At 40.3% G+C, this 27,245-nt stretch overlaps 1 protein-coding gene across 1 annotated transcript in view; it reads right to left on the bottom strand.

Annotated features, from left to right (window-relative positions):
* oca2 (oculocutaneous albinism II) overlaps positions 1–27,245 on the bottom strand; it is a 43,322-nt gene that overhangs the window by 15,310 nt on the left and 767 nt on the right. The window contains exons 2-19 of the mRNA XM_027289898.1: positions 25,612–25,863; positions 22,781–22,876; positions 22,210–22,407; positions 21,672–21,729; positions 20,952–21,024; positions 20,342–20,499; positions 20,164–20,246; positions 19,135–19,288; positions 16,753–16,824; positions 15,988–16,053; positions 15,193–15,249; positions 13,641–13,765; positions 12,961–13,099; positions 8,687–8,819; positions 6,676–6,823; positions 6,190–6,247; positions 5,954–6,062; positions 616–743 (exon numbers count right to left, since the gene is read on the bottom strand). Of these exons, the coding sequence (XP_027145699.1) occupies positions 616–743; positions 5,954–6,062; positions 6,190–6,247; positions 6,676–6,823; positions 8,687–8,819; positions 12,961–13,099; positions 13,641–13,765; positions 15,193–15,249; positions 15,988–16,053; positions 16,753–16,824; positions 19,135–19,288; positions 20,164–20,246; positions 20,342–20,499; positions 20,952–21,024; positions 21,672–21,729; positions 22,210–22,407; positions 22,781–22,876; positions 25,612–25,853 (2,097 nt within the window). The 5' untranslated portion in view covers positions 25,854–25,863. The remainder of the gene's footprint in view (positions 1–615; positions 744–5,953; positions 6,063–6,189; positions 6,248–6,675; positions 6,824–8,686; positions 8,820–12,960; positions 13,100–13,640; positions 13,766–15,192; positions 15,250–15,987; positions 16,054–16,752; positions 16,825–19,134; positions 19,289–20,163; positions 20,247–20,341; positions 20,500–20,951; positions 21,025–21,671; positions 21,730–22,209; positions 22,408–22,780; positions 22,877–25,611; positions 25,864–27,245) is intronic.

Genomic DNA, 27,245 nt, shown 5'->3' with positions numbered 1-27,245 from the left:
AGGTGGGATTAAACCAAGAGAAGAAAAAGCAATTTGGCTTTTATTAAGCGGCCATCAAGTACACAAAGACAAATCTATTCTTGTTATCGTTACTGACACCAAGAGCTAAATATTCCCATACTGGTGGTCGTTTCTTACGGGGATTGCTCTCTGACACTACACACTGTTAAATGGATTCAATACGTAGCCAGGGCCCACATCTATATTAAACACTCAGAGGAGGGAAACAACAAAGCAGTTATTGTGCTGACATTTTCATTTCATCCATTCACAAGGAGGCTCATGGTTAAAGAAATAGATAATTACTTTTCAGATTGTAATGATTGATTGATTGCTCACTGGCTCACTGAACTTCTGTCACTACCCAGTGTACGGTCAATAAATCTAAGCACTGATGTTGTTTTCCTTCAGTATCTTGTGTAGATGCTTGTCGGAGGTGAGGCCGGCTAAACCTGCATTCATCACAGCGCTGGCTCACTTTTTATTTGTTATAATTACCTCTTGTGACAAATGGAGGCTCGATTCAAAAGTTGTTGTTTGGCATCGCTATTTTTGTATGTGCTCCAAAAAAAATATAAATGGATTTTCGGTCAGTGCCAAAAGTATCTTAAATACCTCCATCAAAACGAAGAGGCCAGCGAAGAAAAGCAATGTGGCCCACTCCACGCGGTGCAAGATGATCTCAAAATCCTGGATGTCAGCCAGAACCAAAAGCCAAAGTGCACCCAGGATGGCGATCCAACCTGAGAAAGAGAACAAGAAACACCACCTGACATTTATCTTTATAGCTAGAAAACTCTCTCAAAAAAAGTATTTCATAGTCTTATCCAACAGAGACTGAGCTCAATGTGGCAGATTTTCACAGATGTCTAACAAGAGGACATATCACACACGACACATGGGGATACTTAGGAACCATTAAAACATTAACATAAGTTCCATCTGCTCTCGGTTCACGTTGTCGTTAATCATAACCCTCAAAAAGAACAGTAACCTTTCTTAAATGTTACAGACGCTACATCCAGGTCTTCATTTCCACTTTTTGTCTTTGTCTTTGCCGCCCCAGAGAAGTCAGTGATTAACAAATATGGAAATGCCACATTTGGTCTGTCTTTGTTGAAGCATTTATTATCACAAACATGTAATTTCAACACATCCTAGTCTGGAGGACCAGCGATTTCAGAGAGATGAGTGTGCATCCACTTGGAGAAAATCTGATTTAACAGGTGAGCCTCAGTAATTGCCTTTGGCCAATGCATTTTGGGGAAATAACTTCACAACTGATGAGAATTAGCGATGAAAGGAGAGCGACGAAAGGACATGAAAGGGAGAGTGAGAGAGGGAAGGCTGGAGACAGAGACGCTGATAAGAAGCTCGAGACTGAAAGAGAGACTTCACGACATGTTTACATGTTCAGAACCTGCTGAGGCGGTCCTGATGGGCTGCAAATGTGTTTTTAACAAATTTGGTTCTCACGTATTTAAAATCCCTCTAAATTACAATAGAGGCTATTTTTAGGGTAAATGTGGGGCAATGTTTGAAATGCTAAAATGAAATTAAATTGCATGAAAACCATGAAATGGTTAAACTTTTTAGTTAACGCTTGCAGATATGCAGCAACATTAGTATTCATTTGAAGTTGTGTCCAATGTTCACCATCGTTTCAGCTATTTTTTGGTGTCCATCAACTCGTTTTTTAGCTGTTAAATGTTCCACTTTAATTAGTAAGTTGCTAACTTTGTCTGTTTAGTGCTGGAAACAATGATGATGAGAGCAGCAAAACCAAATCAACAAAGTGAGCGAACAATGAGCTGAAAAACACAAAGTGTGTTTTGTTCTGTTGATTTCACAAAAAAAGTGACCTGTTTGACATAGAAGTGGACATTTTTACAATTTAATTTGAACAAATACAGTCGTCCCTCGCTATAACGCAGTTCACTTTTTGCGGACTCGCTGTTTCGCGGATTTTTTTTGTGTAATTTTGCATGCTTTTTTTACAGCGTACTGTACAGTATGAACGCGCATTGTGTTCTGCGTCCTGATTGGCTAAGGGAGAACCGCACATGTGTTCTGCGTCCTGATTAACTAAGGGAGTACTGTACAAAATGCGTGTAAAAAGGTGTATAAAAGTGTGGTTAGGGGTTTTACGGCCTTAAAACATGTATAATAATTGTAAAACTTACTTCGCGGATTTCGTTTATTGCGGGTTATTTTTAGAACGTATCCCCTGCGATAAACAAGGGACCACTGTATATAGAAATATTGATTAGTGCAGCTTTAAATCGGTCTGAGAACACTGCCTGCGAGATAGTTCAGGCAGACAGCTCGAGCTGCTCTGCATATGTACACGTGACATGCCTCACTCTCCACAATCATCCAATCCGAAAGCACACCCTTCCAATTTGTCAATCTATTTAAGCTGCAAAATTTCCCATCTCGCCCTCTGCTCTGCCCGTGCCATTACTGCCCTGCATCAGCATCCAGGGTGGCGGTTTAAGCTATTTGCTCATCACTCCTCAATATCTCTATGTATACATGTCCGCAGGGAGTGATGATGTTAGAGCCTAGATGCCAAACTCTATTCTGCTGCTGCAATAAAACATTGTTGGTTGACTGAAATGCCTTTTTTGAACAGTACATAATACAGAATTAATGTAAGAGGTATGTAAGATCCCACAGATCTCTCCTTCATATGCATGCAAAGATAAAAACATGACACATGGCTTCAAAACAAGTCAATGAAAAGTATGTTTATATGTTAACATACCTATAGAAGCTCCCTGTTGGTAAACTAAACTAAAAAGGCTGAATTCATTTCCGTTTTACAGTTTTCTGAGGGAACTCTGCGAGTTGACATATGAGGTTGTCGTGAACCATTCTGATAGCATTTCTCAGGCGAGTTTAAAGGAGGGTTCAACCTGCTTCAGCGAAGCAGGAAGGTCAGCGGGGTTAGAAAACACTACATCTACTACTACACTCTGCCCACAAACAGTGGATCTTCATTAGAGGAATAGTGTGACATTCCTGTCTTGTATAGATGATGCCTGTTGAAGGTCTCTGTGGATAAAATGCCATGTTTTCCTTCTTACGTTAAAGGCTAGCTCTCAGCTAATAAACCCATTAGAGTTCAGTCACCTCACCGTCATTTAGTGGGCGAAATTCACGTGTAAATTGCATTGGAATGCATGTGCCATCTAGCAAATATATAGTATTATCTTGCAGGTTGCAAACACAAGTAGACAGTCCAGAGTAAGGGACCCAGTAAACATAAAGTTCTGTGATGCTTTCGAGCAACAGATGTAAAAAAAAATCCAGACGAAATATGACACTTTTGATTTCCTCACTATACTGATGTTTCCCATGGCTGCACCCAGGAGCAATTAAAAAGAGCTTTTAGGCAAGTCTGAGCAGATCATGATAGACTCATCTATCATGAGCAAGACAACAGTGTCTGAGACAAGAGGTGTGCTGTGAAAAATGTCTCAGCAAAGTTCTCCATAAGGTAGACAAAACAAAGTAAATGAACACAAGGCCAAAGCCAAAAGATAAAAGAAATTTGTGCTATGGCTTGAGTATCTTGTACACTCATCAGCATCAGCTTCAGGTATCCTTTTGCCTTGACAAAGACTTGACTAAATAAGCAAAACTCTGGTCCTATCGATGGCCTATCGATTTCTGTGGTGGCTCTGGCCACCACCATCTTTGCAAAATACAGCAAAAACGTGGATCGCGGGTGGAGCTGAATGAAGCCTGGTTGCTCAAACAAGCCATCTGTAATGGCATCTACCTGTTAATCAAAGCGGCCACACTGTTAATTATGCAACTTTACTGTTAATCAAAGCGGCCACACTGTTAATTATGCAACTTTAAACCTTAATATAATTTGAACAGGTAAGTTCTATATAAATTCACCCTCAGTACAGTTTTCATGAACGGGGAAATTAGCTATAAAGACCAAAACTGTTTTTTGTACCAGGCTGTAAACATGTTTATTTCTGCTGTGAAGTTGGACATTTTAACATGGGGACTTATGGAGACTGACTCGTTCTGTAGCCAGCCTCAAGTGGACACTTTAAGAACTGCAGTTTTTTGCACTTCTGCACTGGCTTCCCTTCACACTCACATAGTGTTGCCACTTGTAAGCAACATATCTGAAAACCTTCAGTGTTTGTTTAGTGATCTGTGTTTTCAAGCAAAACTTTCATAACTAAAGTCTCCTGATTTCTGCCATATGGATCAATAAAGTTTCATCCAAACCTCAGATGTAACTCACATAACCACAGATACATTAAAGGGATCAAATGACCAGGCAATAATCAGGCTGAAATTAAATCTTACTGTGTGAAGTTAATGAAATTTTAATGAGGCCCAATTTTGAAAACATGTGAATGAATAGACTGCAGTCGTCAACCCTGAGTGTGACCTGTATGCATTAATGAGAGTCATGTTTGGATAGGCGCCTATCCCTCCACGGGGACAGAAAACACGCTGCTGTGGGGTCATTCCCATTTAATAAATGTCACACAGAGGTAACCTGAGCAGCTCCTGTAATTAACTGAGCATGTTTGGTGACTGAGTGGCCTCAGCAGAGAGGGGAGAGATGACAGGGTGTATTTGCATACAGCCATCTTCATTTAGGGATAGTGTTAGCACTAATGAGATGCTGTTAAGGTCGTCCACTGAGCACACATCAGAGACATCACAGTCAGAAGCGTCAGACAGACAAGATATAACCCTCAACCTAACCCACATGTCCAGATCTGCTAACATGCCCGAAATATGCAAGCGAGCAGATTTAGAGGACTTCCTATTCTCCAGGCGGTAGCGCTGAAGTCGTGTTTACACCAGCCAGCTGGAAACATCCAGTCGCTCAGTGCCACAACAAATATTTTAAATTTCTGTTAATGGATTTGCCATTGAATGCACTGGACCATTAAGATTGGTCACAAATACTGAAGCCAGTATAAAGCCATGGTGTCAGGATTTTGGTAACATTCATTCTGCCTTGTAACTGATTCATGTTTTCACCCTGCTGCCTGTTATTTCAGGCCCAGCCTCTCTCTCCAGCTCCAGTCTTTAACCTTGAATCCTTGAATATTTAGAATTTTTGCCTTTGAGTTGTGCATTTGGATTTCTGTGTTTTTGAACTGCGACACATGGATGGTTTCTACAACCACATTTAGTAAATACGTTACGAAATCTGCATTAACTGATTATTTGGGAAACGGGGGGGCAACCATAAACACAACAAACACTGATATATTATCATTTTTTAAATTGAAATGACAAACTGTTCTCTTTCATTGTACTGTACTGTTGATGCGGTGTTAACCATACGACAAATTAAACTGAAACTGAAGTTGTTTCTGGCCACCTGATGAACAGAATTAATAATATTCCAGATTGTCTTTTAGCTTTTGGTCGCCATCAGCTACGGAAATAAAAATTTGCTTCTTCAGTGATTTTTAGAGACTTTTTATTGTAAAAAAAAAATGCTAAAAGGTATGTTAATGAGTGAGTGAGTTGTGGGGCCAATTTGATGCGTTGTTGTTCTAAAAATATCGAGTTTAGTAGCTTCAGTGATTGAACTTGTTTATGTACTCTCTGTTGTTTGTGTCAGTATTACTGGTTCCTATCTTTGCAGAGAAACTCTTCAAAAACATGATTTATAACACAACTATTGTATGAAAGTGCCGGTTGTAGATTTACCGGAACATTATTGTTTAACACAGATTTGAAAGCGCAGCGCATGAATAGATGTAATGTGATGGGTCTAAATGCAGCTCAGTATCCATGTAATTTGTTGGTTGCATTTGCTAGTCAGCCCATTATTTTGGCTCATTTCAAATGCGAGGACACAGGAAGCTGTGTTTTCATAATTACATGACAGAACCCATAAGCACGCAGTGAGGCCTGTGAAAGCAGCGCAATAATGAGGCAGTGCTGCACTTACCGAGATCGAGATGAATGCTGGGGACGAAGGAGTTGACAAAGAACATGAAGATCACCACGGCAAGGACGGACACGCATTTCACCAAGAGAACCTTGTCGGTTATTCTGTGCTGTGGAGGAGAAAGACGTATTCTTTTATCGCACGACTGAAGTTTCAAGTTCATTATTGAGATAACATCGATGCACCGCAGTCACGGTGGGTAAGGAATCTGTCTGAGGTGAAGTATGAAAGCTTACCTTCTTTTGCAATTCTTGAATGTTTTGCTCCCAGTTCTTATCCTCTTGAGAAATTTGTCTGTCAACGAGAGAGCAACATTTTAGTCTCTTTTAAGTTTCATTTCTCTGAGCGTTAAACAGAAATAAACCTATATTTCACTGGATGTTGTGTCATCAGATTGTATTGTGCAATAATTGCTATGCCTGTCTGGAAAACATCTTGGACAAAGGGACAAAAATAGAAACTATTCTTGGACTTCCATGTTTTTTTCCCCCTTCTTCCTCAAACAGATATTCAAAATGCTCAGTGTAATGTTGTGGTTTAAGCAACTAAATCTGCATTAATAGGCATAAATTAGAAGCCTCTGTCCAAAAATCAGTAACAATATTGTGATAAATGCCAAATTCTTTGTCCCATTCACAAAATATGTGCTAAACATGTCTTTATTGTGTATTTCCTTCTTAACAATAACTCATATCTTCTGTTTTCAGCGCCTGTTTTTTAACCTTTGGAAGGTTTTCATCATCTTGCGGAGCAGACTTTCCAGGTTGAGCACTTTTTGCATCAGGAGGCATTTCACAGCTGTCTCCTCTCTGCTGGCAGGGTTAATACGCTGAGCCGTCTGCCTCCAAACCAAGATCTCATGCTTGAGCTCTGGAGGAACAGGACAAAAGCATGTATGTCAAACACATGGATTCACAGTCATTACAGCAGTGAAGCTTAGTTAGAAGCCATATGTAGCATGTTTGTAGTGTGCGTGTGTGTTGGTGTTTGGGTGATAATAGTTCCTACAGCTGAGGCCGACTGAGAAGATATAAAGATGTTTTCGGTCAATATGCTGTGAGCCCCCATAGCGGGACTAATGCAGCCAGGCGATGAACACATTGACCAGCTCAGGAACAGCCAGTGTTGAAGCAGAGATACAGCACGAGGGAGCCGGACGCCCGTGTAGATATCAGTAGGTGCCATCCTTTCTCAGGACGGTTGCTAGGTGACCTTAATAGGATCTAACTGGCACTGGAAAAAAACATTCCTGTAAGCGAATCTTCGCAATTACCAGTCGTGGCAGGGGCTTCTGAGCTGATTTAGCTGCATGCTTCTCCTAAGTTGGCCAGGTTGGCAGGAGAAGCGGGAGCTCCACAGGGTGGGATTTACAGATGAGCTATCCAGGCCTGCATTGACCAATCGCGGCGGTGATCAGCAGTGGCTTCCCTCAATCCGCCCAGGGCTCAGTGTGACAGTACAGCTCCAAACAGCCGGTCTTCCTCGCTCCTTAAATGGGAGCTTGGTGACGACGACTGAGAAGCTTGGTGGTCTCTGTTTTAATGATCACCTACTGGGTTTTTTTCTCTCAGAGGGGGGGGGACTACTATCGGCTTGTGGGTAAACACTGATAAGGGTTGACTGTGTTTCTGGAAGAATTGCAAACAATCTCACACAAATATTCCAATTCTATTCGTTTGTCCATTATCTACATCCCCGAGGTCTCGTATGCAAAGATCTAGAGTAGCAGCGAATAGATGCTAGGATGGAGGGCACAGTTACAATCCAAACTAAACACAGCCTGTAGTTTCTATTCTTAGTAAATGATCTTACCTTTGGACAGTGTAATTCCATAACCAAATAATTGTTTCCTCTGTTAATGGATAATTAAGGAGATGTATGAAAGAACTGTGTAGATAAGCTGAGCATTTTATACAATAGCACAATTGTGCTACTCTCTGGAAGAGAGTTTACTTCCAACTAGTCAAAGTGAACAGCTGAACTTCAGAGTAAATGTTTTTTTTCCAGACTTGGGTCATCAGACTCTCGACGGAGCCCAGCAGCTCAAAGAGGCAAAAGGTGAAAGTGTTCCATCCTGGTAAATGAGGCTGAACTTCACCTATCACCATGAGTACATTAATTAAACTAATTTGAAACCACGAAAACTGGTCCTCCTAAAAGCAGCTGTAAACCTAGTTATAAACTTAAATCGTTAACATCTGAGCTAATCCATCATGACCAGAGAGATTTTCTCTTTTATTAACTAGCACGCCGTATAATCCAGAGGTGTTTTATCTGAGATGACCTGGCCCTCAGACGAGGAAAATGAGAATGCAATACTGTGGAAATCACCTGAGACAGAGGGAAAATGAGAATGCAATACTGTGGAAATCACCTGAGACAGAGCGGGGAAAGTCTTCAATTCAGAGGGCGCCATACATCATGTGTGGGAGTTTGAGGGCTGAGGCCATAATGCCGGGTTAATTAAGTTTCTTTGAGGTCACTGCATCGCCCGAGAAGGTGAATAGATGTAGCATGTAGCTATAGTGTGTGCATTGAGTTAATACACTTCATGATAATAATCAAAAGCCGTCGTAATTGATTTTAGATTGTGCCAGATGCAGAGCTATTTACAATTCAGCTCAATGACAACATGATAACTCCACTGTTCAGCCTCACCATTCATGGCTTCAAACAAATCATCGTCTGCGAAGAAAATGATTTGGGAGAAGACGTGTTTTTATTTGAACTCACCAACTATTTCAATGGACTCTTTGTTGTAGAGTTTTTTGTTCCAGTAGAGCATCCGCAGGAAAGGAAATGAGGTGAAAAGGACGAGGCATATTCCAAGGAACATGTATCCTGTGAAACTGGCGAAATCAATCCCCTGCAAGACAAAGAATTATGATGTGTTAGACAACAGTCTTTTAAAAAAAATGCTCTCAGATTTCATTCAGATATAAGCATTACTGTCTTGGCGTCAGTTTTGATAAGGGGAAAAAACTGTACGCAGTGATTTGTAGAGCGCCGACACAAAGTAAGACAAGTCATGTGGTCCTCTGAGAAAGCAGGTTCAGGAATGAGGTTCATTTTCCGAGACTAAGGAAAAGGATGTAAGCAGGTGCAGGTGTAACCTCTAATCTACATATTTATTATATCACAGTAAAGCAGTCATTAATATAATTACAGTTCTCTATGTCTGACGAAGAATACTGTTAAGATATATACACAATAGCATTATAATAAGTAGCAATATATGAAAGTAGCCTCAGGAAAATGACACGAAATTGATCATTGCACACAAAAGAGTGATGATAATTGGTTCCTTGAGGTTTTTTCCACGTCCACCCGAGCTCTAGCTTCACGTGGAGCACGTCTTACTTCCTGCATGAGTAAGAAATAGCAGCCCCCAGCTGAGGCTGTCCTCAAAAGTGAGAGATAATTGTTCCCAGAGAATCATTATCATCAAATATTTCCATGGAAATGTGTCCTTGTATGACATCATGCGAATAACATAGCCTCTAAATAAAGCCCTGTGAGTGATTTATACTGTCTGTATTCCTTAGACTTGCACAGTATGAAGAATAGTGATAAAACTGGTTAATAGTGACCTCTACAGGATTTGTAATTTCAAGTTGCAACAAAAAGACAGAAGGAGGAGAGGAGGGGTGATAGGATGAAACATGCAGCAGGATAAACCAGCATATGACACAGATGAAGATAGTTTTTGAGCATGAAGCCTGTGGCAAGTGTTTCATTAAATGTGCAGCAGATTAAATGCAAAGGTTCCCCTTCACGTCATAATATCTAATAACATCACTACGTCACCTCCCCGCCTCGCTCTTACAGTACAGATCTGACTAACCTGCTCTCTCTCAGTCTGCTGGGACGCTCATGCAAGCCTTCTATAAATGAAAAGTCTTTCTGGAAACTAGAGACTCTTATATCTGTTTCCAGTCATTCCAGTGGCTCAGTAGCCACTAAAGAATCTAAGTTTTGCTGCTGTAATGTGTCTATTTGCAGCAGAAAACCTGTGAGCTGCTGTGTCCATATATCAGAGCCAGTGTCAACGACTCTCCTGACTGGTTGGAGGAGATCCATTTGGCAAGGAGATTGACCAGTGTCCCTCAATAAAATTATACCAAAAGCAGGTTGAGATTTTGTATGCACCATGCTATCTTACTCTATAACAAGTCGAATACAAGGACACTCTGATGAGGGGCAGAATCGCCCTAAACACACACTTCGCAGCTGTGCCATTCTTTCTATCTCTGGATTTCTCCCGAAAATCCCCTCGACACAAACAAGCGAGCATGCAAACAAACAAACAGTCAAGCAAACCGTGCATGCACACACAAGCTGTCCTTATCAGAGGCCAGACATGACTGAATGAGCTTGCTGCTGCTGCTGATGCTGCGTCCCCATGGTTCTGTCACCTGGGAAACCGAGCCAAGACAAACCGGACAGCGGGCCACGGGAGCCCGGATGCTGTAGGAGCTACTGTATACCGAAGGAGACCACATACTGCTTCTACCCACAAAGGCTAAAATGTCAGGCGTAGCGAACAGATGCCACATCAAGCAGCTGGGAAAATGTCATCTCTTCTAGTGATGTAGCATTATGCCCCTCAGAGTATAAGAAGAGTGAAGGTTATGAGAAGAGCCTACAAGTCATTGCCCTTTTCAGACGGCATCAGGCTGCTCTGATTAACTCAGTGAAATGTTCTTGCTGCCGTTCACTGACATCACCTTTGTCACAATCCGTACAATAGATAAATAAAGACAACATGGCTCAGAGAAGAGAAGGACTCAGTTTAGGAAGAGACGATTATATTTCAAAATATGTTCTAGACATGGGAAACATCGTTTATCATCCTCAGCCTTTTGGTACAAAGACACAGATTGTCACAAAGGTCTCAACTGAGTTTGATGTACGTCATCGACGACGGGAAACGAGATGGGCGTTCAGTTACATGGTCTCACACACTGTTGCATCAGAGGTGAAGCTCTGGTCTCTCCTTCAAGTTTAATCAGACACTAATCCTACAGAGAGGGTCTCCAATGTGTCCTAACACTGGGAGCTTATAACGACTGTACAAGCTGTATGACATGACAATATTCATGATTAGAAGTAAAACATGGTGCAACGTTTGGCTATAGAAAGACAGCTACAGCGACAGTATGTAACACTTTCTCCACCGTTTTGACATTTTTAATTCCCGTGATTTATGACGGCAGCAGCAAACATATAAATTGGTTTCACTGCCACTACATCTCCATTCATCACCTGCACATCAACATAAATAAGGGTCATGACTCATGATTGTATAAATACGTAGAGAGATTGTGCAACACAGCAAACACAGATGATTAAATTTACCCTGAGTGCATTCCCATAAAATACTTGCAAATGTCTGTATGTAGACTAAATGTGTGTGCACTGTAAAGTCTATATTAGGTCATGAATATCAGAGCCTATATGAGGAATATGAAGACAGTAAGTGCTATTAATTTGTAGTGTAAAGTATCTTGGTAAGTATCTTATTACACTTACCCATGACAGGCAAGAAAGGAGACAGAAATCCTGAGTATTTTATAATTGCACATTCCCGAAAGAGCAATCTGAGTACATGGCCAAGAAACCAACTAAAATGTCACAACAAATATAAATCAAAAAGTATCTTTGTCCTTGAAAAGATTTAATCCTACAACAGTGATATTTGAATTGCTTGCAATGTCTGTTTAAATAAACAGCAGACAAAGTAAATGTGGCTAAACCTCTATGGCTGTTCAATTCAGCTTATGTGGAAGTGCAGTTCCTCGAACAGCCACTCGAGGCTGGCTACGGAGCATGTCTCCATATGTCCCCATGTTAAAATATGAGTTTTTATAGAACTCACCTGTTGAAATTATATTAAGGTTTAAAGTTATGCAGAAGGATTGACACATGGGTGCCGGCTAAATGATGCTTGAGTAACCAAGCATCATTTAGCCCGGATACAGCAATGGCTCTTCAGAAACCTTTGGGTGGCAACAGTCTGAGATTTCTTAAATCGGATCGGTGTGTAGGATTCAGCTGCATCTTGAGGTGAGTTTGCAGATTGCAACCACTCCCCTTCAAAGCATGTAGGAGAAGCTACGGTCGCACTATCTGTAGCCAGTGTTTGGTTTGTCCATTCTTTGTAGAGGGAATGTAATGGATTGTTATACGTCGATGCTGCATTTTTTGACCCCTAGAGGGCGGAAAGACTAACAACAATAGATATATTACAACGTTATTGCCACCTGTTAAACAAAATCTATGTCAAAAACTAAAAGCTGTGTTAAGCTTCAGAGTTGGATGTTGAATTTTAGTTGCACTGGCAGCATCAGAATCCCTTTCACATTACAGGGAGTCATTTGATTTAACGTTACTATCAAAATAACTCTTAAGTGGTGCTGTTGTCCCTGTCTGTCGCAGCAGAGTTGTTTGGATTAATAACTGCCGGCTCTGTTCACAGTGTTCAATTACTGCCCTGTAATGACAGTAATAGATGCTCCTTTCATAATTAACCAAACACCTTGTCATGAAGTGAGATTTTCACAACATTTAAGTGCCAACCAGGCTGTCAAAAAAAGCTGATGGCAATCGATCAATACAAACACAGTAACTTCATCAGTGCAAACACAAAAACTTAAGAGGGAAAAGTCTGAATAATTCATCTTTTCATTAAGACAGTGACCTTGTTTCAAAATCTCCCAATGACACTCGATTGTAATTAAGCCACAAAGTCTGTGAATCAGACTAATATTGCTGCCTGAATTTAAAACAACTTCGAGCATATCAACACAAAAAAAGATCAATAAAGGGGTTACTGTACCATCTGTACGACTCAAACAGCAATGACCCCTTCATCTTATTATTCTAAGTCATGAAGAGCATTATGTTTGCTTTACTGAGCGTCCTTTTCATCTGTCAGATTACACCGAGCAGATCTGTAACCGTATATTAGTGCAAGTTTAGGCAGAAAAAGCTGTGAAAGTGCCTACTTCTTTGCGCAGGTCCTGATTTGATACTATAATCACATTGGGTGGATCTCCGACAGCTGTGGCAGCCCCTCCGATGTTGGTGAAGATTACTTCTGCAATCAGGACATGTCTGGGGTCTAGATTAAGCACCTCACACAACCTGCAAAATCAGATAGAGACAGAAAAGCCCTTTAGCCCCGATTATATTGGGACAAGTGGGGAAAAATAAATACAGGAACATAAAAAGGAAATTGGAAGATTAAAAAAAAAAAGCATTGGTCCTTCAACATCGTGGCTGTGCAGGATATCCACTCTAATTTCAGTCAAGTCTAACATAATCTATACTCTGACCTTCTCAATTTTGAGAACTTAATAATGGTTTATTGTGTGGGCTCAATTCAAGGACGGAAAATAGAGGCACTAACAATAAGGGATAGAGGGCGGCACACACACGGCTAATTTGTAAGACACCGCACTAAAGTAAATTGTAGCCTCCGTGTAGTAGTTCTGTTTTTTAGGATTGTAATGTTTTCAGTAAAGAGGTCGTGACGTGGACACAAATCACCAATTAAATGCAAAGAACTTTTAAACACAAATTAGTGTCAGATGAGTAAACTGCTCAGCAGGTAACACATCACATAAATGTGGGTCCATTTCACCCAGTGTTAGGTACTGGGACATTATAAATGGCTATACTGCACCTTATGGTGACAGGGGTGAAAAGCATCATCGTGGTCACATTGTCCAGAAAAGCGGAGAGAATGGCGGCGATGAGACAGAGGATGATGATCATTGGCCACACTCGTCCTCTGGATAATTGGTAAGCCTGCAAAGGGAGAAGTAATATGATAATGATTCAGTGTTAATGGCACTCTGCAACCAATCAAGTGTACGTCTTGATTCACTCAGAGTAAGTTCTGACATGGAGATGTGTTTTAGCCTGTCAAGAGCTTCAAGAATATAATAGTGAAACATCATAAATGAGTCCTTTAATTCTTACATTTCCATTACGAGAAGTAGCACTAGAGGGGGTACTCAAGATTCCAAAAATAGCCACTAATATTGAAATTCACACAGATTCACACTCATCTTTAATGCCAGCCTTTTCCCCCGTGGGAGTGGTTCAAGATGGCCATCTTTTGTCTGTAATAGTACGATGTGTCAGAGCTGCTCAGCTGTTCTCGGGGAAGGTATTTTAATTTGGAGTGCCTGCCCTCTCCAACTCGCACTTAAAATTCATGAGCCTGCTTGATCCCTCTGTTCCCCTGGTTTGAGTGCTACTGTACCTGAAGGACAAAGGCACTCACCCTCGTTCACCATCTATGCAGAATATTCAGGATTAAAACTGAGCGCCCCAGAGCTGCCTCTCTCTGATGGGAGGGAACTGTGACCTTGTGCAGAGAGGATGGAGGTCTTATCTTTTACTGTAGAGCAACAGACTAACGTGAGAATCTGTGTAGATCTGTGGTATAGTGCCAATAGAATCTGGCTTAACCTTAACCTAACTTAAAGTCCTGAAATGTATGAAGACACAACTCGCGCTGTCTTTGCGGATTGCGACCCTTCAGAAGCAGCTTCCTGCTACGGCAAGAAGCCACGGCTGTTTTTTTTGGTTGTTGTTTTGGTCTTGTGTCAATCTGCACAGAGCAGATCGAGCTGGTCGTAAGTCAGACACAGAAAATTCATAGAGAATGCAGTCGATTTTCAAAATAAAACAACTGGTGCAAACTTCAAAAACAGCAAAAATGGAAACAATTTAACTATGTAGCATATTTACATATTAAGAAACACATAAATCATAAAAAGAAATGATTAAATCTGAGCAAGTTAACAAAGTCTGAAAATGCTTCTGAAACGCTCCTGGTGGAGTTTAAAGTCGCATGGAGAACAGACCAAAATAGAGGCGTGCCTGGTGGAGCTTTGCCGTAAGGTAACAAAAACATAATAATACTTATACACTAATAAAAACGTAGTTATGCATAAAATATATAATTTCTACGATATTTTGTGAGTAGAAACCCTGGACCAGAAATAACTCACCACCTTTGAGACAACTTTAAAATACCAGCAGCTATTTTCATAGATTTAACTCAACATCCATATGGTAAGTTACTATTAAATAAAAATCTACAATTACTGTTTATGGTGCTGTATACCTTCGTGCACAAAATGTCAGACTGTCTCCACTTATTGCAATGATTTTGTTGTTTTCTGTGTCTAGTACTGGGACACATCATTATCATCATCGCTCACCTTCACAGCACAATAATCAAAGAAGCCAGTCTCTGAAAAAATGGCCACCAGCACCATCTGGAAGAAAACAGGACACATTTCTTTAAAAAACAAAAAACAAAAAAACAACCATTTTCTATTATGTAACAGGATTATATGTCACCCTGAAAATAGTTGCCACAGACAACAAGATGGTGCTCACGTAAGAGACTGTGGTCAGTAAGACAAATCTCTCCGCTGTGCTCCACTTTCAGGTTGTTTACTTTATTATTAGACCCATCATGGCATGACAGCAAAATGAGTGCTAAGGCCAAAAAACAGTCTGAAGGTAAGAAACTCCAAACTGTTTATCATACATAAACAGTTCAAAACTTCTTTGTATAAAGTGAATTGTGGCACATATAAATATATGGTATCTTTGACATGTACTGCCTTTAGCTCTGCTATATTCCTCAGACTGAGAATTTCTGTGGCAGCTGTTGACAGTGGAAGTTGTCCAACCAAAAGAAGCTACCATCTGTGGTCATGCATCAATATGAAATTTATTTTTCATCCATCTTCTATGTGAATAATGAATATTTTGTGATGTGATGTGATGTAAAGTTACAACGTGTCAAATAAAATCCAGTCTTGTTTTTTGGGCATACTCATGAATGTTTGTTTCCATGGAGACTAGATTTTACATTGTCGACTCCACAGAAACGGACAGAAAGTGAAGTGAAGATGTCAGACGGTGACAGTGACAGAAAATAAAGGAATGCTTTACTAGCCCGACTGTCCGACAGAGTAAATTAACAAACATGTTTGACTTCTAACCATGCCAAACAGAAGAGCCAGTGTCTCGTAGTCGATCCACTCCACCACAGTAACTAGACTGGGCCGCTGTGGAGGAGACAAAGACATTGATTAGATTTGACTGAGATTTATTAACATATATCACACAATAAAGCAGCATCAGTTATCAGTATACGGTAAACTTCCTGGCAAGTTTAACAAATGTATTTGTTGTCACTGTGTTTGAGCAGTGCTATAACTCGTCTCTGGCCCAGATCCTGCCTTTGGGTGCTATCGGTCTTGTCTCCACAGCAAACATTTCCACTTGCTTGCTGCAGGAAAAGCACAGGTGGAAGTCATAACACTAACGAGGGCTGTGTTTCACTGAAGTGTCCCGGCGAGCTGCACAGACTCGTAGCTGTAAATAATGTTATTAATTACACCTGTGTTTGAAAACTATGTTTTCCGAGTTGACACATTCCTGACCTTTGGATTATAGGAATTAATAAAAGCCCTACCTGCGCACCTTGATGATGAATCATCTTTTCTTTTCTTTTTTTTACATGCATCCATTTTCTTACACTCACAGTTTGATGATGAACACCACCAATCTTAAATTCTTCAGTTAAGGTCACGAGACGAGTCCATATGAGCTCCCCCCTTTTGTGTAATTTACATTTTTTGGTGGATGGTGAGTTAAGCTGTTGAAATTTTAGCCAATGAAAGATTTTATGTAATTTTATGAGGAATACTGATCACCAAGGAGCCATAGCAAGGAGTTAAAGGTAAAAAAAAATAAAGACTTACATCACCGATGATAGCCAGAGCTGCTAATGCTGCCAATGATCCCAGCATGGCTGCCAGAGTGCGGTGCACAATCTGAAAATTCAAGAGATTCACCAAACACTTACGCTTAATGCCTCGGAATAAGAAAACAACAAACAATACAACACTAAATAACAGGCACATAAGTCACATTATGGCATTTTTCTTCCATTTACGTACAAGAGAAATCAGAAATTATCTTCTAGTAAATGAAATGCCATAAATGTCACATGAGCACGGTGACTGGAGACATTCCTGCAAAGTTTTTAAAATTTTACATGTTTTTGCAGTACACTGTCACTCATGCTGATGTTTTATTTTATTTTATTTTAATCTGTTCCTAAATAAACTTAAATAAACATGACGTGCACTGCATCTCAATCTGTGGACTGTAATTCTCAAAATAAGTCAGACAGGAAATGATGAGTCAAAAAATCTTGCTGAGGCTGAGTGTCCCATTAGATCTATGATTGTCATTTTCTTCTGTAAAAAACATCAAGAAATGCAGAAATTCAAGGAGAAATGATGTGACTCCATGATGCTGTTTATAGCCGCCCTCCTCCACCCGGCTCCATCACTCCTCTCATGTATGATGCATCCCATTATTAAAAAGAAAATTGTGATGAGCATGGATGTATTATCAGACATGAGAGCTGCTCCTCTGACATTCAAACCATCTCAATAAATTGCAGAAAAGTTGGTCAGTTTATGTATATTCAGTGTATTCAAGAGAAACTGGGACCTCTGCGTTTTGTCTTGACCTACATGGAAGATTAAATGACTTCCATATAATATTCATTGTCTTTTTCTTGTCATGTTTAGGGCACATTCAGACAAAATCCAGTTATAAACACAGATCTTTCCATTTATTTGAGTGGGGCAGTGCGTTTTAGCTGCTCCCTTTTTTTGACCACAGAAAATCACAATATCCTGTATGTGAGAGAAAGCTTACGTGATCCCCCATTAAACTAAAGTTTAAGTGTCTGCAGAGGAGTGAGACATTCACAAATGGAAATCTGACAGAGCTGAAGTCAGATGACATCTCGCTGATGTCTGAATAGCCATGCACTGTATATGCTCTTCTACTTTCGAGACAATCCCTCGCACTTTCAATTACAGCCTCTGCGAGCGGACCTGTCAGTGACAGGGATGACACACGAGTGTGTGTGTGTGTGCAGAGTGTAACTTTGCTGTCATCTCTCACAGCCTGCTGTTGACATTCACACCATGGTATTGCCCCACAGCCAGCACAGCTTAGTGAGTTCACACCTTGTCAAGCTCGGGGAGATTAGCCTGTCTAATTAAAACCAAACACTGACTGGAAATGAATGAAAATTACACATGAGCTGTATATCCACAGTATGTATGTATAAAGTGAGAGGCTAGTGAGGAACACATCAAAGTAATGACACAGAATATATGCAAAATGAACTATGGACTGATTAATAATCAATCAATGATTGTTTATGTTAATAAGGGGGATCAGAACCTGAAACGTCTCTGAAACTGAGACTATCCAGGTGGATTCATGGACTAAACTCGGATACTCTACCTGTTGTGTTCTGGCATTATTTATTTCATGTACCCAGCTTCTAAATCTGAGTCTGACTCACAATTTAGAAAATAGTGACACAAAGAAGATTAATTTGGTTTGTGTCCGAGAGTGAGACAGCAGTGGTCTAGAGACATGGGCAGTGAATGAGACTGAGTGAGCGCCAGCATCAATGAAGCCGGTTAATTGCTGATTGTTTAGACAACCAGTAGACAATAGACAACCCAAATCGATTCACAGCATCGTCCTTAGTTATATATATAGGCCTAGACTGCCGGACCATGACCTTGGCGACAGTGGCAACTGTTAGGTGTCTCCTCTTAATAGTTTAGTTTAAAGAGTCTAGACCTGCTCTATATAGAAATTTCTATAAATAAGCATTATGTCAAAAACAAGGTGCATTTGAATATTATTTAATTTTACTTATAAAACAACTAAGAAACTACAAATTAAATGTCAATGTTTTAAGTAGTGATACATCTATTAAATATTACTCACTAGTATTTTGAATTAGTATGACCCATTTAAAGCCTTAGCACACCTACAGCACACAGGTGTGTTCCATTATTACGGTCAGGCAAAGTCCTGATGTGTTCTTGTTAAATGTGACGGCTGATGGAGCTGGAAGGAAATCCATCAATCAAGAAAAGCCTGAACTCAACTGCTCAAGAGAGATCTAATGAGGCAAAATGCAAACAGCTGTGCGGATGTTACATTTACAGTATATTAGTTATGGATAAAATTCAAGCTTCCTCTGATTGCTTCCAAAAAGGCAGCAGATACTGCACTGAAAAACATCACAGGCCATTTACCTCGAAGATGATGAGAACATAGACCCCAGTCAGGATGATTCCAGCGATGGCCACCTGTGTCTCCACATTGACGTAGAGAGACTGGTGGGTCATGGATAACGGTACCACCTCATTATCCTGCAGGAAGGCCTGAACCGTGATGACGATGGGGTCACTGTGCGGGAAAAGGAAGCAGCACAGTATGACGTGCATGTTTTTGTTTTTACTGAATATCATCAGTCCAAAAACTGAACTCAAAACAGCAGGAAGACTTTAAAATATTTTATGAAGCTGTCCAAGAAAACACTTTCAATAATAATGGATCAATATTTGATGTTATGTGGCATAAATCCACCTATTTTATGGAGCTACAAAAAGATTTTTATGTGACAAATGAATCTGTTTTTTCACATAATATTGATTCTTTTTATAATATGAGTCTGAGTTTGATGTCTTTCTTTTTGCACCTGATCCTACTTAAACAAATGATGCTCATAATCATTGAATCTGCTGGTGAAGGTGCTGTAATGTTTATACGTGTTACTCTTCTGTATAAAGGAACATAAATAATATAAATAAAGTAAATTATAACTGTAAAACGTCTACTTAAAAACTATATAACAAGCCTCAAAGAGCTGGTGTTTAACATCGGATTGCACTATACTGTACAGGTGTTCATGTTTTTGTGCGCCTACTACTCATTAAGGGCTGTATGAAAGTTACTGGAGTGTGAAGGGAGGTTAAAGCAATGCCCTGCATAGCGCGATCCATTTTCTGCACCCTCCCTTCAGTCTAATAACATTCATTCAGTCTGTTTTGTCCCAGAAACAGGTTTCATTGGGTTGTTGATATTATTTTTCTGGTTATTTGAGTTTGTAAAGAAGTCGATGTTACAAAGATAACATGGATAGAAAATGTATGGAATCTGTTAGCTGTTATTTCATTGGACCAGTGGAGTTACTGTACACAGTCCCTTAAGTGACCCGACATAGAAGCAAACACGCATGTTAAACTCAATCTGCGCAGTGTCATTCAGTGTTCTCTGAGTACCTGCTGAGCATCTCGAATGTTTTAGTCATCAGTATCTGGTCACTCCGTTCACCATGCAGAGGAATGGTCCAATTATGGATCACCTGTTCACAAACAGCAGAAGATAAATGATTATTCACCTTTCCATACTCAATATTTCACAGATGATCCAGCAAATGAAGCACAATGCAGCACACACCTGTTGCGTCCTCCTCCTCCGTTGTCCCGCCTGCTCGGTCTGCTCCACCTGGATCAGGATGTACTCCTGGTTGGTGAGGTCGATCATCCCTCCTGTGAAAGGCCCTCCAACCTGGAGCTTCAGCAAAGCGTTGTCTCGAAAATCTGTCAAGTTCATCGCTGTACGACACGTACCGTCAAGTGAAAACACATGTTGAATGTGTATTTGAAAGGAGGCCGGTATTAAATGTTTTGCAGGCGACTATTTCTTTTCAATTGAGTTTTTTTTTTCTTCTGCTTTTTGGAGATTACATTTTGAAACTGATTAAAGGCTCTATAAGGAAAAGTAATCTCGTAAAGTGTGCGGCGTTCCTCTTCAGTCATTTTCAGAGCATGATAAAGACAATAGGATCCTCCGCCCTTGTATATGTGACTCACAGACTGAAGTACACACTGAAACATAGCAGCAGGGACCAGGATTGCTACCACTCCCTCTTATCTCCCTCTTATGTTCTCCTGCAGCATTCAATCTGATTAAAGCCAGATGAAAATGCACTTTTATTTGTTTCTTATTTCAGAACATAACATAAAATACCAACGTGCTTCGACAGCGACGCGGAAGGAAAGGATACAGAAACTGTCTGTTGAAGAGACTGCCAACATCCTCCAGGGGTTGTCTCGATCTGGATACATGCTGAAGAATAACTGAAACCAGAATAAACATACAATTTACACGAGATGCTGAGAAGATATGAGAAATGATGTAGCAGTCGACTGTTGTGTGTGATTTCACATAAATTCAGCGTTGTTAGTGAGCTGTGTGCACCAGAAGCAGAGTTTACTCAAATCTAGGATATTTCCATGCCTTCTGCCCAATTAGACTCAGCTTAATCTCATTAATAGGACCAGCAATTAGAGGAATAGTTCAACATTTTGGGAATTACGCTTAGATTCCAGCTGTGTGTGAAGTATGAAGCCAAAGCCAGGAGCTCGGCTAGCCTAAAGATTGAAAGCAAGGAGATAACAACTAGCCTAGCTATCTCTAAGCTTAATATATTTATCCAGCACTTCAGAGTCCACTAATTAACACATAAATATTGATTATAAAAACAGCTATTTGTGCGTTCACAGTGAGGTTGCTATCAAACTAGACAAGGTAGCTACAGAGAGGGACCAGGAGAATGGATGAACTGTTAAAAACATATAAAACCACAAATAATTTAACTTTTTAATGTCTCATTAGTGACATTATGACGTAAGGTAGATGTATATTTGAAGACACAGCCATGCTGTTATTTGTTGTTTGTCCTTCACCGATTGTTATCTTGGAGGGAAACATGTACAGTACTTACACTGCAGAGAACGACGATGGTAAACATCGTGGCAATTTTGGCGTATCTGAAGCAGCATCTGAAAAGACGAGAAAAAGTAGATCGTCAATAGAAAGAAACAGAACAATGTACGGTATGATAATGGACTGTGTAGCAGTGGTTTCCAACCTAGAGGTCAGGACCCCCACACAAGGGGTTACAAGAGTAATCTACGGCACTGTTTCTCAAACCTTTTACACTGTGTACCACCTCAGAAATCATCAGGCTTTTAAAGTACCATCATTATGACTGACGTAAAATAAAGTAGTACCACTACAGGGAGGTCACATACAGTACCACCAGTGGTACCATAGTTTGAGACACAGTGATCTATCAGTGTAAGAAATAATTCTGTTCAAATGAAGCACTCAAAGGGGAAATCACTCTTTAGACTGGTTAAAACTCAGTCATGATTGCAAGTAGACATAGTTTCATACTAATGGTTGAAAGGAAAAACCACCAGTATATAAAATATTCCAGTCAGTCATAGTTTCCTACCGACAGCATGAGGGTGTCTCACCTCATACTGCTGGTGAGTCTGAAGCTGAGGTTGAGGTTGTCCAGAGGGTCGTTCTTCTCCGAGGAGCTGGAGCGGGACAGGGACAAGCTGGTGACCTCGCTGCCCAGTCGATACCTCTTCTCCAGATCCAGGCCGCTGTTGTCCCAGGGTTCTTCCCCTCCAACAAAGCTTGGGTCATGTAGGGTCATGTAGGTTATACTGGAAAATAATAATCACTGTCAGTCATCTGAGCAACGACTAGTATATCTCCGGTGAAAGAAATAAAAACATTGGGATTTTAAGGACACCAGCTGTGGATGTAAGCTCTGAAATTGAAAAATGTCGATAAAAAAAAAAAACATGTCGATAAAAGATGAGCAGTCTATAATCACAATTTCATTACACGTGTTCAAGTGAACCAATGTAAGAAGGGTTGTACAATGATGTTACAGGTTTAAATGACAACCTGTAAAACTGCTTTAGATACATAATTTCTAGATTTTACACGTTCATTTATTTATTTATTTCACACTGTCTCAGTTGATGAATATTGGATACCACATCAGATTTATAATCTGAGGGATTTACTCACCTGTCATCTTGAGAGAATCTCAGCAGAGGCGACCTTTCCGTGAGGTTGGCTGAATTAGTTTTCCCTCTGAGAATATTAACCACGCTGAAATTGTGCCTGAGAAGAAAAGACGCAATAAAACACGACGAGTTAAAGTCAATCAAAAACTTTTTTTTTTAAACTTTGACCACAATAGAAAAAAATCTCCCAGCTGTCATGACACAGCTGTCAGTCACCAGTTAGAGCAGTTTGTCAGACCCTTTGTAACCCATGGGTGGCAGAAAGGTGGGTGAGCAGCTGGTGACTCGACACCTGAGGAGATCATTAAAGTGTCTTTTGTCACCCTGCTGCTGCACTGTATCCCAGAGGCTCCTGCAGGCTGCTGCCCTCAGAGCATCACAGCTGGGTCTTAACCAACAATCATATCCACACACACACACACACTCTCTATATTTGTCTTCATCTCTTTCTTTCAATCCTAAACACTCACACATACACGTGCATTTAAAGCTGCTTGTGTTGAAAATATATGTTTCTTTAAGAAGCGGTACCGATGTCGTGCTCTGCCACGTAATGGTCACCAATCCAGGATTTCATCAAGCCCACAGTAATCTCAGAAGTGACTTTGTCAACGTCATGAGCCAACCCACTGTTAGATGGATATCTTTCTGAACATTAAAGGTCCCCTTCAGCTAATCCACTGACAGCATATGCGTGACGTCACCCCTGGCCTCCACCATGTTGGCTGTCCTGCCTCTGTAGCCAGCCTCAAGTGGACATTTGCAGTTTGTAGGCACTTCCTCATTGGTTTCACTTCACTTACTCTTGAATCTTGGAGGGTTTTTACCCTCTGCCTGTCAAAGGAGTGTGCACTTCCTTGACACAATATTTGCAGAAGCATTGCAGGATAATGAATGTATTACGAAGAAACTGTGTCAGGTGGTTATTTTTGTGATGGTTTGGATTAACTTTCTGTTGTACTTTGAAGGTAATTCATTTATAATACTTTACTTTTGTTGCTATTATTATCGTACAAGTCTGGCAGACATTACCAAACACACTCCAGACAGATGGATGCTTTGATTCAATGAATGTGGCAAGGGTGTTAAATAAAGGAGTAGATTACATTACGGAAGTCTGCCGCATTAATCCTCTTAGATACTCTTATACAACTATAAAGAGATTTACTGCATGTCTACAAATGTTCTCTCTCCTCCTCTTTCCCCCTGACATGACTCTGATCCCGTCCCCGAGATGTGACTTGGCATGGAGATCGCTCACTCGCACTTTACAGAGGAGTCTTTAAAGGATATTGAGCCCAGACAGACCTGAACCTAAAAATAGAAAGAATTATACAGCAAGTCTTTTTAGGATAAGGGCCAGCCGGTGTGATTAATATTGACCAATGGAAAATAGGTCATATGTTACAGGAGCTGTTTTTCATTTCTACTGATTTATTTGTAATATATACACTAATCTACAATTTTATGACCTGCAGAGACAGCGTCTTATCATAACATTAATTTATCTTTTTGTTGTCTGTGTGAGGTTGTTTCTTTTTTGGCCACTTGGGGCAGCAGCCACAAACTGTAAACACAACACTGACATATTATCACCTTTGGCAACCAGCTACTTATTTGGCCACCTGATGAATCAAAGTCCAATATTCATCTTTAGCTCTGCTATCAACTCCTGAGACAAATAACTGGCTGCTAAATGCTCCACCATGTCCACCATTTAGTTGTTACCTTCTTATTTGTCTACAAGTCCACCCACTGTACAGGATTGATAAAGCTCCCCAGTATGGTGCTGACAAGAGTGGTGAGAGTGAACCAAAACAACCAAAACAACGATGATAAAACTCTCTGTAGATCTGAACCACTGACAGTATAAAGAATGGACGCCATGTCTGCGACTTCTCCCAAAGGATTCTTTTTGACGAAGCCTTTAAATCCATTGTATCAAACTTACAGTCCATGCCTGTGCTCACAGTAAGTGCCAGACAAACAACCTGACAGCAACCACCACTGCAGCATCTACTGGAGTATGAGCTCTGAAAAATATTCTCAACATGTCAGATACAATCATGTTCACAGATTTTTAACAGCAGCGCTCGTTCACAGCTTTTATTTTTGAAACCACACGTAGCAGGTGATCAGGTTTTGCTTTATATTCTCCATATTAGATTGTTTACCTACTTTTTTCTATAATCTTTCAAGTGTCCATCATTTTTTGTACTTGTCCTTTGTTTGTACTATTATTGAGACCATGACTTACATACTGTGTGTACCTGTTTAATCTGTGCACAATGTTCATATCTGTTAATGTTTAATCTTCAGGAACCAAAAAAGTACAGTGCCTGATTTCCTTTGTAGACTTAAAAAAAAAGCTAATCCGACCTACCACGGGGCTTTTTTGCAGGAGACACAGCAAAGTATCAGCTGTAGTACACGCTTTGTCATGTGCAACTTTGACTTCATGAGTTCATGAAGCAAAGCATTCCCCAGTTTAATCCCAATAACGTCACAGCCACGGGCTTAAGATTAGCAACCCCCTGGGTGAGTGAGGAACACACCCACAGCCACACACACACTAAAGTGTGATTCTACTTTGCAAGAAAATTCCAGTTTTTTCCACGTTCATGCATGAAAGATTTAACCAACAGGGCATGTGCAATGTGATTCTGCACGTGTGCAGTTTTTCAGGATGCCATTGACGTCTATTGACATTTAGTACAACCAATTAAAGTTTCAAGAGAAGCTTTCTTGTAAATAATCAATAAAACTCCAATTAATGAGATGCCTTGTCAATAAACCACCATAAGAGAACAGAAACACATTTAGTAGTCATACCCATCCTCTTGTCGAACAGGGACGAAGCCCTCCGTATGGATGACACACTGTCCTGAGGGCAGCACTGCAGACTGCTGCAGCTTCTGGGTGTCTCTCCTCTCCGAGATGCCCTGCAGCAGACGCAGCTCCCCAAAGTTTCCTGCGACAGCCTCCGGTGACCTCAGGCTGTTCCTGCCCTGATGGCCTTGGGCCGACGTCTGAGACATCTCAATCTCCAGGTTGTTTTTGTTCTCCAAATACATGGTTAGATCACTGGAGGAAGCAGAGGTTTCGATTCAGTAAATATCTCCAAATAGTTAGATTAAATTCAACAGTTAAACTTGCAAACAGTTTTTTTATGGCCACTTGGGGGCAGCAGAAACAAACAACACTGACATATTTTTTTGTTTCAAACAATATTAACATTCATTTGTAGTCTTAGTGTTTCTATCAAACTCATGAGGGGAATATCTCACAAATATCAGCATGAGAGTGGTGAGAGTGAACCAAAACAGAATAGTGCCAGGGTGGAAAACCAAAACAATGGACTGAAAGATGCTAAAACAGAGACATCACTGAAAAACTGCAGGTTTGTGACTACAAAAATATTGATTATAGCAGCTTCAAAGACACAGCAGTGATTTATCATTTCATAGTAATCATTCCTTATCTCTTATTTAATAAAATAATAATCTGTTGTTGACTTTTTTAACTTCCCATCTACTGATTTTAATGACGCAGTGAAGTATTTTATAACTGTCTTACTGTCCTAGGAACAAGAGGCTCTGTTGTGCCATCCTACAGTGCTGACTGAGCCGCAGGCTATATTGATTTTACCAGTATGAGGGATATACTGCACATCTAAAGCATCAGGCTTGATTTTAAATGTAAACACTTTGTCATGTAAATTCTACCCGTGTCTTGCTACGACGACACAGCTGGAGGCTGAGACGCATTATAACAGCTGAGTGACTCTCAGCTCCCATAAAGCACAGCATGAGGTCAGCTACAGCAGACATGTGGTTCTCGCCAATACAAAAGCTGCGTGAATTCGACGGGATTATTGCTCACATGAAAGGCAACGTGAACTCACGTGTGACATTTTGAGCTCTCTGTGATAATACCTCTTTGAGGAGTAAGACTACAGTCCTGTCGGGGGGCGTGACAGGGGTCGAATAACTGATCCCTCCAACAATTTAGAGGAATATTTCCAGACAAGAAAAATACTACGAGCAACTCCTGTCACATTACACATGATTTGATCCACTGCCCACCTAAAATATTTATTAAAGCAGCTTTAAAGTTAAAATTTGCACCATTCAGGATGCATATATTATTATAAAAACAACTCTTTAAGTCAAATCCACAAGTTTTTTTTTTCTGGCATTCAAAATAATGTCAGAATAATGTAATGTTTTGTTCACGCCTCACATAATATCCTTATCCAATGCTTGTGATGTGCCTCATCACAGAGAAGAATGATCCTTTTTATATGACATCCTGCCTGTGGGCTGCGTGTGACGACAAAGACAAACTGCTTTCTCAGTTTTTTCCACCCTTCGTTCACAGCAATTAAAAATTCAAGATGAATATCTTTCAACAAGTGTGTTAGGAATGAGACAAAGACACGCTGAGAGGAGGTTAATTACTGCAAC

Source organism: Larimichthys crocea, chromosome XVII (genome assembly GCF_000972845.2).
Source record: "Larimichthys crocea isolate SSNF chromosome XVII, L_crocea_2.0, whole genome shotgun sequence".
Taxonomy (NCBI): Eukaryota; Metazoa; Chordata; class Actinopteri; family Sciaenidae; genus Larimichthys; species Larimichthys crocea.
This window is presented reverse-complemented; position numbering and strand designations above follow the sequence as displayed.